Source organism: Dasypus novemcinctus, chromosome 19 (genome assembly GCF_030445035.2).
Source record: "Dasypus novemcinctus isolate mDasNov1 chromosome 19, mDasNov1.1.hap2, whole genome shotgun sequence".
NCBI classification, from domain to species: domain Eukaryota; kingdom Metazoa; phylum Chordata; class Mammalia; order Cingulata; family Dasypodidae; genus Dasypus; species Dasypus novemcinctus.
The window spans coordinates 33,347,985-33,359,937 of record NC_080691.1 but is presented as its reverse complement, the minus strand read 5'-3'; the positions used below and the strand labels follow the sequence as shown (position 1 = coordinate 33,359,937).

The 11,953-nt window shown below is 47.5% G+C and overlaps 1 protein-coding gene across 16 annotated transcripts in view; it reads right to left on the bottom strand.

The window, feature by feature from the left end:
• Positions 1–535: 535 nt before the first annotated feature.
• The window catches only part of UBE3B (ubiquitin protein ligase E3B), a 51,207-nt gene continuing 39,789 nt past the window's right edge, over positions 536–11,953 (bottom strand). For all 16 annotated transcript variants that reach the window (XM_058281529.1, XM_058281521.1, XM_071209833.1 and 13 more), the window contains 5 exons: positions 10,406–10,464; positions 7,458–7,640; positions 6,878–6,989; positions 3,540–3,632; positions 536–2,670 (listed from right to left, as the gene is read on the bottom strand). In XM_058281529.1, the coding sequence (XP_058137512.1) occupies positions 2,479–2,670; positions 3,540–3,632; positions 6,878–6,989; positions 7,458–7,640; positions 10,406–10,464 (639 nt within the window). In that variant the 3' untranslated portion in view covers positions 536–2,478. The remainder of the gene's footprint in view (positions 2,671–3,539; positions 3,633–6,877; positions 6,990–7,457; positions 7,641–10,405; positions 10,465–11,953) is intronic.

The following is an 11,953-nucleotide window of genomic DNA, read 5'->3' as shown; positions in this document are numbered from 1 at the left end:
CAGTGGAGCCCAGTGTTTCCCAAATTGCACTCCACCTAAGTGTTCTTAGGCAGGTGCAAGTCCTGCCAGCTGTTTAAAATTGGGCTTTCCATTTTAATGAAGCTAAAAAACAAAGCCAAGTATTTTTCCATTATTAAGACAGACTTTGTCTTTGCAGTGCTAACTTGCCATTAAAAGCCAAAATTTCACAGAATAAGGCTGTAGTTTTTTTAGGTGAAGACACCTCCCACTTGGAGTCTATTAATGTATTCTGGGAGGTTTGTAGCATTTATTGTTCCCACGATGGGCCTTAAAGGTGACTTTAGCTTTATCTGAAATGTATTACTTAAAACAAAACTGGAAGCCAATGTGACAAATTGTGAACAGCTACCATTTCTGGTTCGTGAGACTACGGATGTCTGTTATTTGAGCCTTTGTATCTTTTTCCAGTGTGGGAAACCTGTGTGTTCTTGAATCCCCACAGGCCTGGCCTGAGCCGCCCAGGCCTGGGCCAGAAAGCGTTCCTTCTTGAGGTAAAAAGCAGAACACAGACATGTGCTGAGGTACAAATTTTAATAAAGCCTTTGATCTTAATCCATAAATTATCTATGAAAACAAAAAACCCCACAACTTTTTAGAGCCATCAAGAGCCATCAAGGTGTCAAATACATAGTAATCACGATTTGAACACCAACTATGAAAGGACAGATTCAGTGTTTTAGATAGTGCAGTATTTACAAACTACCTCTCCTTGTCAAAAAACCCAAATAAAGTTGTTATTGGTGCTTAGAAACCACTCTCTCCTCAGTCCCCAGTGGCTCCGATTCTCAAGATGGAACCAACTTTTTTTTTTTGCAGGTTGGCAATTATTTAGGGCCCAGCAGATATGTACAAACCTGCTCAGTGCACACATATGTTAAGAAGTCTTCAGAAGAATCAGGTGCTCAAGGACAGTGGCAAGTCCATAGAATCAAAGGTCACCAACAAGTTTTAAATAATAAAAAAATGCTGTCTATTTAAAGTCCTAGCCATCTTTCCACCAAAGTAAAATATACACAGAACATTGTCCAGAAGCCCAGGGGCTCCGCCGTTTCCAGAGCCGAGCTGGACTCCAGGACCCAGCTGACACTCTTGCAGGAGGCCATGAACGCGTCTTGCCGCTTTGGTGCCAGCATGAAGGTTCCTTGCTGCAAGATGCTTTCTGCTCTGAAGAAAGCTGTGAGCACTAAGCCAGAGCCGCAGAGCAACTGCGGAGGAGGCTGCTGGGTCAGGTACACCTGGCTTCTAATCTGGCTTCAATCTTGGGGGTGGGGTGGGGTACAGAAGAGAAGGAGGTGGGAGAGGGTGGGTGGCTGTCAACACAGACCACCTAACAAGGCTTTCTGCCTCAATTCCCTGGATCTCATGATAAAAAGTGAAGAAAGGGCAAAGGAGCACAATGGATTGAAAGGGAAAAAGTAAAAACAGAAAACCCACCCGGAAGGTGTTTCCTCCGCCTTGCAAGGCTGTGCCCACGCGAAGGACGCGCTGGCTTCCCCGTGCGGGGGCCTGCGTGGGCAGCATCACCCATGCTTCTCAGCATCTTACGATCTGCGCGGTAAAGCCACTGCCCACCTGGGGTATGGAGCCTGAGGTGGGCGTCTGCTTACTCAATGGACATGTTGGGCCATCAAGTAGGGAAAAAGGCAGCTCCCCCTTAGAAATCTGGGACTTCGGGTAAAAGCACTTTCTGGAAACGGAATTGCTCTCAAGGGCCAATGGGTTTCCTTCTCCAAACCCAGGATGCCAACGTGCTTGCATAAGAAGGGGAGACAGAGCCAGGGGAGGCTCCCTGGAAGCTTGGCTGTGGAGGACTAGGGATCTGAGGGGAAAGAGGGGCGAGGGGGCGGCCGCCAGGGGATGTGTGGCTTTAAGGTGGGCGCCGCGTCCTCATCTCCTCTTCCCAAAGGCCGCCCTGGGAGCGGGTGGGCCTGGCGGTCAGGGAGGAGGCTGCTGTGGACGGGACAGAGGCAGAGACTGTCCGGTGCATAGAGGCTTGGCCAGGCCTGACCTGAGTGAGGAGTTCTCAGAAGCGGAAGGAGAGCGTCTGACACGCTGCAGCCTTCGTGGACTCAAGCCCAGTCACGAAAACCACTCTGGGCCCTTGGGATTTTGGGGACTGTTGATGCATAGCTCACTTATAAGGTTAAGGAAAGGAAGAGGCTCACAAAAAGACCAAACTATCAGAAAGAGAAGCCCCTCTGCAATCATGAGGCCTGGGCTTCAGGCCACTGGAAAGCAGGGAAAAAAGGACCAATGTTGCGGAATCTGGAGGTTTATTTTCAACACCCCCTTCCCTTTACTATCACCTGGAGAACGCCGCGTGGAGGCATCACGTACGCTGGAAGTTCTTGAGGCCACGCGGGAGTCTCATGGCTTTAGGGAGGGCTGCAGACCCACGTCGCCGGGCCTGTCGGTCGTGGCCCAGCAGTGTGAGAGGCCGGCGGGCAGGGCCGGGACCTAGGAGAGCTCGAAGCCCGTGTTCATGCTGATGGCGTAGCGCAGCTTCTCCCGCAGGACTCTCTTCTTGCTGTAGTTGGGCAGCTTGAGCAGGTTGAAGCAGGTGGAGGAGGTGGGGAGGCGGCCGCCGGGCTCCCGCTTGCGGATGGTGAAGAAGCCCCGGAGGACGCTGCCCAGGGTGTCCCCGGTGTCCTGCAGGCACACACCGCAGCCTTGGGGTGGGAGGCGCCAGGGGGGGCACTAGCAGGGTGCAGGGCCCCGCCGAGAGCAGCCGCGGCCTGCGCGTGCCCTGCGGCCCGGGGTCCACCCTCTGCCTCTGGGGTGCTACACCGGGGACTCGGTCTTCTGGTTAACAGCTAAGGATTGGTTAACTAGTTTCCGAAGAGCCAAAAGACTACACAAATATTTTAGGTGCCAAAACATTTCTGAGTGCCACCATGTTTCCTCCCTGCCTCACCAGTGCCGGGGCCTGCAGCAAACTGTCACTTGGGGCAACTTTCCCTCAAGTCAGGAGGCTGAGGATTGTCTAGTACCACACGTAAGGATCATGAAAGGCAGCTACATGCTCTTCAGTGAGCAGCCACCATGGGTCAGGCTCAAAATACCCAGAGCACGATAATGCCAAGGTATCTGTTTTCCTTATAGATGAGAATGGACTCTCAAAGAGGTGGAGCAGCTTGCCCAGATGCACACAGCCAGCAGGGGGGAGCTGGCACTGAAACCTGCATCTGTCCAATTCCTAAGCCCATGTTCTTTCTCCTTCCACATTGCCTCTTAGATCTGGAGCCCTGGCCAGACTAGCAAACACTAAGAAGGCCCCTCTAGCTAGGGCCTCTTGGCAGCTGGGTCCCCCAGCCTGCGGATGCCCTGTGCAGGCTGGCCAGCTCTCCTGGCATGTGAGCTGTGGAGCCCCTCCCGTCCGGCTCCCTCCACCCCCTGGCTGCGCCTCCGTGCTGTGAGAGCGACGGGGCGAAGGCCCCCACCACGGCGGGCACCGCAGGCAACCCCAAAGGGGAGTCCCGGAACACTGCCCAGGCCCACTCTTTCCCCAGCAGCGGTACCTGGTCATCTGACACTTCCACGCAGCGGATGGAGAAAGGAGGCTTGAGGTAGGCGAATCCCAGGAGTGGGGGCCTGGAGCAGCTGGTCACAAACTGCAACACAACACGGGGTCAGAGGGGGTCAGAGGAGGATCTTGCTCCGTCAGAAACAGGCAGCTTTCAGGCAGGCTGTGCTCTTCTGTGTTCTTTATTTATCGTATCATTCATGGCTATAAAGCGGTCGTATGGGGAGAAAGAGGGCAGCCGGCCAGTCCTGGGCTACATCTCACATCTCTCTTGTTCTCTGGGACTAAAATACATGAAACCCACACCCAATGGACTTGACTAGTCATTTGTGGGGGCCAATCCAATGGCTGTCGGAAAATGTGACTGACGCGTTTAGGAGTAACACGAATAGTGAACTGGGACTGGTGGGAAATCCCCAGCCACCAATGCCTCTCCTTAGACAGGGACTGTGTGATGGGAGCACAGCAGAGAGGAAGCTGGTGGTGCCCACCTACGTGTGGCCAGGGAGAAAGGCCTGTGCCCACGAGCTGAGGACCTCCAGAGTTCACACCACTGACTGCCCTCGCTTGAATCGCACAAGGTGACGATCAGCCCCTTGTCTTCTGCTTAGCTCTTAGGCCATGAGAGAAGCATGCATGGGAGTGCCCCACTCCCCCCCTCCCCTGCCCCGCCGAGCACCCTGGCCTGCTGGTTTCCAGAGGAGGCTCTTTGCTTGGCTTCTGGGGGCCTCACTGGGCACCCAAAGTGGAGCCTGTGGGCGATAGCCACTCACCTGTGTTACTTCCCCAAACAAGCAGGTTTGTCCCTGGACAGAGGTACACTGGAAATCCAAGTGGGACCTTGAATAGGGAAGTCCTAAGAAACCATTCACTTCCTTAAATTGACATTAAACAAAAATGTTCCCCCTTCTCTAAGGGGTAGAGGGACCTGTTACTTATACCAAGCTGTGCTCCAAAATTTAGTAGCAAGTTGAATATTTGAGTCTTAAAGTAAATATTACCACTTAAACAATGTTGTAAGTGGCTATGAGATTCCCCAGCTCATCAATTTATATGTAAGAATCCAAAAGTTTTTTTTTTTTTTAAAGAAAATAGTGATGAGATACATTACTGTTCTACTTTAGGTTTTATTTTCCACAATTATCAGGGTGGCAGCAGTAGCTAATAATGGGAAAGCATCATTGTGTTTCCATGCTGTGCCAAGTGCTCTACGCCCCAATCTCACCTGACCATCTGGTGGATGCTGTAATGCTGGGTCTGGGATTAGTCCTATTTTAAGGATGAGGAGGTGGACACAGAAGTGATGGAAGGTGCTCAGAGTTACAGAGCTAGGAAGTTTGGAGCCAGTATTTGAATCCAGGTCCCCTACTCTACACTGACTCTTCTGGGGATTAAACAAAAGAGAAAAAAGGATGAGTAAGAATCTAGTTTGGCAATGAATACTTAGTACCCTTAGAAAGTGTGCCCTTTTATTTATATATATATGTATATGTGTGTGTTTTAAGTACAAGTAGACAGTGTTTTTTGGTTCAAAAATGGGTCAGGGATTTTTTTTTAAAGTAGAAGGGGAACAATTGGGGGAAGAGCTAGAGAAGACCAAAGAATAAAGAAAGGCGAGAAGGCAGGCAAGTGAGTGCGCTCACTGGGGCTGGAGGTCTGGCACCTGGGCTCAGGGCCAGGGCTGGTGGAGGTGAGGCCTGGAAAGAGCGCTTGGTGTGAGACCTGAGCAGACAGGGGAGGTGGGTTCCAGCCGCCCTCCCTGGCCAATGGCCAGCACTCCCTTCTGGTGGTGCCTGTCAGGCCCTCCCAGAGCAGAGCGCCGAGCTGCTGAGGGACCCATATCTGGGAGGGAGACGGCGTGCGCAGGGCCTGTCAGCGAGCGGGGTCCCATGCACATCCTGATGAGGCGGCAGATCGGCAGCCTGCAGTGACTGGGGCTGGCCGGAGGGAGGGGAGGCTTCAGGGCAGGAGAAACAGCAGGCCTGGGGAGCCTCTAGATAGTCTGCTATCACTAAATTTTTAAAAGGCACAGTCACTGCCACTTGTGTACAATAGTTAAACCTCTTCCACCCGGTCCTGGGTCCTGTTTGCAGCTACAGAAATGGGCAAGTGTGTGATGAGGAACTGCAGGTTTGGTGACAGGCTACCTAAAGGATCTGAAGGCCCGTTCTCTTGGGTGATGAATGCTGTTAGAAAACACTGGCTTTTCTCTCCTTCTAGAAGAGGAAGGGGTATGAGGTTTTTATAGATTGGCAGAGAATGCTTTGCCTGTAAGAGGCACTGCTGGAAAAAACTGAACTGATTGTCAAGAATATCAATTTCTATAATTATTTCCGCCTGCCCATCTGGAATCTCTTGAGATCCATGGAGATGATTAGTGTGTTTCTGTATCTGATGGGCTGGAGTGAGGGCCGCCTCACCAGGAATAAACTTCCTCCAAATGACAAAGGCAGAAGAAAGAAAACCAGCAGTCACTTCAATAGGTGGTGATAGTACATGCGGCCTTGACAGCTGAAGTCACAGGAGATTGTTCAAGAAATTCAGACGTCCAAAGAAAGGTATTTCAAGGCACTTAAAGTTAGCCCCAGAATATAGTAAAATATTCACAATATACTGGTAAAAAGCTGAGGGCAATATTATTCCATTTTTATGAAACTGTACATACATTTAGCACATTCAAAGACACGTTTATGTGTGTCATCTAGAGTCTCTATAAAATACACTTTGTTAATGTCTGTGACAAAAAACAAGGCAGTGGTATTGGTGGAACATTTTGAGTATTTATAATTCTATGGGCCCTGGATGAGAGGAATTGGTTAATGCTAGTCACTCTACTTATAAAAATATACGTATTGCTATCAGTCTAATCAATTGTGTGTGTCTTACTGGGACATTCTGTGTGTTGTATATCCATGTGTTCAGAGTCAGAATATTCAGAAGAATACACAGAGGAATATAGATTGTTTAAAATTCTACATTGTGGAAATGTAGATCATTTAGAATTTTGCTTGTCTGTGTTTTCTTAAGATAGCAAATATCTTTCACTTCTAAAATGAAAGGAAAGAAAGAAAAAGAGATGCTAGCGAGGCCAGCACTGGCGAAGGCGTGTGCGGGGAGTGCTGAGCCCAAGCAGCGCGCGTGCCAGCCTGGGCGGCAGGCTCGTCTCACTCAGCCTCGCCCCCGGGAGGCCTGCCTACGGGCCAGAAGACGTGCTGACGAGATGAGGACTTCTTCACGATTTTATTTTTCCCAGCATAAAGTACATCATCAACAGGCCTTCTAGGCTTATATCTATGTACACATAAACATGTGCACAGCTAAAAAGTAAAATACCTTCAGGAACATGGCTCTCTCATCAGGCGTGAAGTCGGAGGCCAGAATATCCCAGAGCCAGATGATGACCCTGTGACTTCCATGAAAGCCGCCATAGTATACCGTGTGCTTCCTGAAAACAATCAAGACCCTGGCTCAGCAACATACTCTGACAGGCCTTTACAGACAGACACTGTAATTAGCTCACTGAACTCTGACAGACGGGGGTAACACTACTACCTGCTCTTTCAAGCCAGAAGTTCACACTTCAATAACCCCATCTCTCTGGAAGCTAAATGGTCGGAAGTTCAAGAGCTGGCCCTGCTGTTCCCAAGCAGAAGCCAAGAGGAGATCCTGCAGCACGTCTAGAACTTTGGAAAGCCCAGCAGTCCTCAAGACCTGCTTCCACTTCTCAGGCTCCAGACAGACAAGTGGCTAAACTTTTATTCCAAAGCAACTGAACTAGTGACCAGGGAAGAGGAGTACATTTGGAGAAGGGCTTCTGAAATCATTGTCCAAAAGGAACCCAGCAAGGAGTACAGCTTGCTTTCTAGGAGGCCTAGAAATTTCACACACACGCCCCCTCTTGCCTGGCCCTTACTTTAAATCTTCCAGATCAATTTCTGCATTGTCACCGGAGATGAGACGCTGCAGCTCAGGGGTTGAGAACATTCGGATCCACTCAGGTTTGATAATGGAACGGAATCCACTGATGAGGGCAGCTGTCTGATTTTTTATTTGAGTGTGCATTCGAAAATGTGCCATTAGATGGATGTAGCTAATTCTGTCACCAACAAGGAAGAAAAAACAATGGAAATTAACAGGACAGAGCAGGCTTTTAGCTAGCAAAGGGCTGAAAAGTGATTCTAGTTATTTCACGCACAAAAAAACAAATAGTACCAGAGCATTTCACCAAACCAAGGACGCTGACCACAACGACGCTGCGCTCCCCTGAGCTGCACACTGGGTGCCAGTCATTCCTCAGGTATTCTAGGACATGACCTCACTCAGTCCTCCCCAAAACCTCACGAGCCAGACACCAGGATAATCTCCGCCTGCGTTAAGACTCAGAGGAGACATTCTCCAGGTAAGAGAGGGCTCTTCCTCAGCAAATCTGCAGAGATTGAAAGTCAATTTGAGGTTACCTGGGGACGGGAGGAGGGTGAGAGGCAGAGTGTATGTTTGTGTTTGAGGACAACAACTCAAACTTATCAAAGTTTGATTATATATTTTAAATCAACAGAGAGAGAGAAAGAGAGAGCCCTTCTTAATACGAAGGGTGCTTTTTGGACTTACTTCTACATTTAATCTCATCCTTCTGGATATAAACCAATTAAGATGTAATTTAGTTCTCTACTTAACTTTCAAGTAGAGAAAAATCTTTTCACGTTGAAACTTTAATCAAAACTTTGCTAAGGTGGGCCAAGAGCCTAAAGCCATGAAAGGCAGACCTGCAGAATGCTTTCAACAAATGCTGGTCGGGTGCGTTTAGGTCCAACTGGGAAGTCAGTGTGAATGGCAGCAAGGGTTCCAAGCAGAGGCCCTTCTGGGTCTGTTTTCATGGACATGACAGACTTACTGACGACTGAACATGACACTACACTTTTTTTGACCAGGTCAAATACATTCCAGCACTGCTGATTTCATAGCAAACCACGTATTCAGAGATGAAAGAATTTGAGCCTAGCCCAGGTACAGCTCTCACAAATTCCAAATTACTGCCATCCAAAAACATGCTATACTGCACAATGCTAAGATTCAAATTACTCACCTTGAAAGGACCCCTATTCATTTATTTTTATTATCCAGCAGCAAACCCAGTAGCACATGAACACATACACATATGGACTTTTCTTTTACCGCTACTCCTTCCGTGTACTCCCTGATGCAGTTTACTGATACTGTTCCATTTTACCAAAGGAAGGAGAGAGCCTGGAGACTTTCCCCTTCAACACCCAGGAAGTGCAAGATCAAACATCACCCCTAAGGAAGTCTGGAAAACTGGCTATGCCAGGCCTCTTAAGGCTATCTGCAGAACTGGATTCCCTCAGCTCTAATACTGAAGTTTTATGCCAAGAACATGAAAGAATTTGAAGGCAGTGTGCAAAATGGGTTTCCAAGGAGGCTTCAGTGCAGGACAGAAATCGCTCCATCAACAGAGCCTGCAGCCACCCACTTCCTCTGGCTGTTAGATACATAGCACCGACCATCACCCCTGTGCCATAACGTCTGGCAAAATGTAGCCTTTCTGGGGGCAGTGGCTCTATGTGACACGTCACATAGCTGATGATGGTGACAATCCGTTCTCATGTAAACCCTTCCTTTAAGTCAGATAATAATGGGAGGCATTTGACACTATCTCATGTGCAGCCCTCTGAAAGCTGCATGGTGACCCCCAGTTAGACTGAGAAACAGGATTAGAAAGGCCACATGGCAGGCAGGACCAGGAGTCACCTCTGTGTTCTCTGACCCCAGAGCCAGGGCCCTCTCTCCTCCCCCAGAGAGCTTCTCTCAACTGGAGGTCTTTGCCCCTTCTAAGTTTTCAAACTAGTGCCCTGTGGCCAGGGGCAAAGCTGGCATCTTTCAATCAATATTAGGATAAGGTCTGTTGTCCTGACGATTTTGACAGTCTAAAATAGAAGAACTCCCCAGGAAAGAAAACAAAACCAAACAAAAAAAAAAAAAAAAAGAGAGAGAGGGAAAAAAAACCCACAAACAAAAACCAACTCCCCAAGGCGGCAGTGACCGAACCACAAGATCCAAGAGGAACATGATGCTTGGAAACACTGATAGTTAACGACTGGCTGACGACTCACCAGGTGGGCCCGAGTTCCCACTTGCCATTAAAGAGAGTGAAGTTTGGATTAATAGTTCAGGTGCTCAGCTGAGCCTGGAGCAGGAGATGATGGATAGGGTGAGAAAAGCCTACTACTATCTGTTCCTCATGCCAGGTTCTACTGTTTTAATTAGGTAAGAACTGGGCTGGCATTGTGGGATTTTGCTTCTAGAGACCGAAAAGGTTGACAGTTATGACAGATTCCTAAAAGCCTGTTATCTGTGACAAGAGCTGCCAGCCTCAGAGTTTCCTCCGATCCCCATGTCTAAGGACCTCTGTCTGTTGCATTTGAATTCATCACTGTTCCTTCCCAAGAACAGTATTTTATACAACTGCCACATGCTATCAGTCCAAAATGATCTGCCCCTCCAAGGTGTCTTTCCGCCTCCATGCCTTCTGCGTTAGGATGGCGTGCCTGAATGGCTCAGCATCCATCTGTCTGCATCCACCTGTCATTAAATTCCTAAGAACACTGCAGTTTGGGTGCCTCTGACCTTAGACGCGCCATGGCAAAAAATAAATTGTCAATTCTTATTTTGTAAATCTAATTTAATACAATTTCTGCCTATGAACTGTAACCAGTAAATTATACTATAATATTTACGGCCTCTTTCTACTTCAATCCATCTTAATAAATTCACCACATAAACCCAAAGAGGGAGAATGAAGTATTTTCAAGTGGTGACCTTAAAAAATCTAATTGCTATACTCACTTATTTTCATTTGTAACAGGAATGGTCTTCCCTCCAGGAATCAGTTCGTGGCAAACAAGCTGGGGGAGAACATGGGGAGTAATTACTGGAGAGAATTCTAATGGGGAAATAAAGCTTCCTGCAGATGAAAAAGCTGACATAAACATCCAACACAATGATAAATTTAAGATAGTACATGTTTGGGAACAATAATCATTTCTCACAAAAACCCAGGGTTTAGATATTAGCAAGCAGACCCTGCATGATCAATATTAAAGGATTGTTCTCCTTGTTCAAATATTTGTATTAAGGCTTCAGAATGTGCTGAAGGGGAATGTGTTGACATTTGAGAGCACATTAGGATGGTTAAATAAACTTTGGTACATCTATACAATGAACACTGTGCAGCTATTAGAAAATGAATAAAATGTATGTTTATGGAAAGGTAAAAAAAATCAGACTATATAACAGCATACATTGAATGATATTATTTCTGCAAAAAAAACATGTCTGGGGAAAAATCTGGAAGGACAGATAACATGTTAACAGTGGTACCCTGTGGACACTGGAATTACAGGTGGCTCCCATGTTCATCTTTATTTTCTTCTAGGTGAATTTTTTTGTTAGCGGAGTGGGGGGCGGTATTAAAATTTCCCTTTTAAAAAGAATGTTAGGGCAAGCTGTTGTGGCTTAGTGGGTGAGTGCTGGCTTCCCACATATGAGGTCCAGGATTCAAGTCCTGGCCCTGGTACCTTAAAAAGAAAAAGTATGTTAGGAGGAGAGCTCAAAATCTGATTAGAAATTCTTAAAAAAGGATTTATTTGAAAACTGTAAAATCAACTGTTTTCCTGAATGTCAAGAATACTTCTGTGGTCAAAAAGAATGTGAATGGGTTTGTATTAAAAATCAGAGATATGACTGTTTTTTTAGGAGGACTTCATATATGTGAGGATGCACATATGTGAAGCACACACTCAACCACGGAACTACACCTGGCTCCGCAAGAATATAACTCATAAGCTAATTATAAATTCTATTAATGTAAGGTAATATCTCTCTCGAGATGAAGAAAGGAAAAACAGTGACTAGTTTTGTGGGGCACCCCCAGAGAGTTTTAAAGCCCAAAGGGTCCTTAGGAGCCATCCAGTTGTGTTTCCCAAAAAGGGTTCCAGGGTCAACACCTGATCTGTGTGGTATTATTCAGAGAAAAATTTTGTGAGATAATATTCAAGACAAGTTCTGTGGCCAAAGAGTTGGGGAACCTTGAGGTTAAAAATAACTAAGGAAGGTTTCCTTCTCACAGGATTCTTAGAGCCTCACTAGCGGGCCCTGGGGCTCTTCAGGAGAGTGGGGCACACAGGGTTTCAACTCAACTGCATGTACCTGAGTCCCATTGAGGACTCCCATTTGGCAAATGCTATTTTTTTTGAGATGAGGAAAATGTGGCTCAGGGAGGATGAGTGACCTCCCCAAGGTGACACTGGCACAACGGTGAGACACCAGCTCTGTCCTAATAAGCAGCCAGCAGTTTCTCAGAGCAACCTTAGACCACGAGCTCACGGGGTTCAT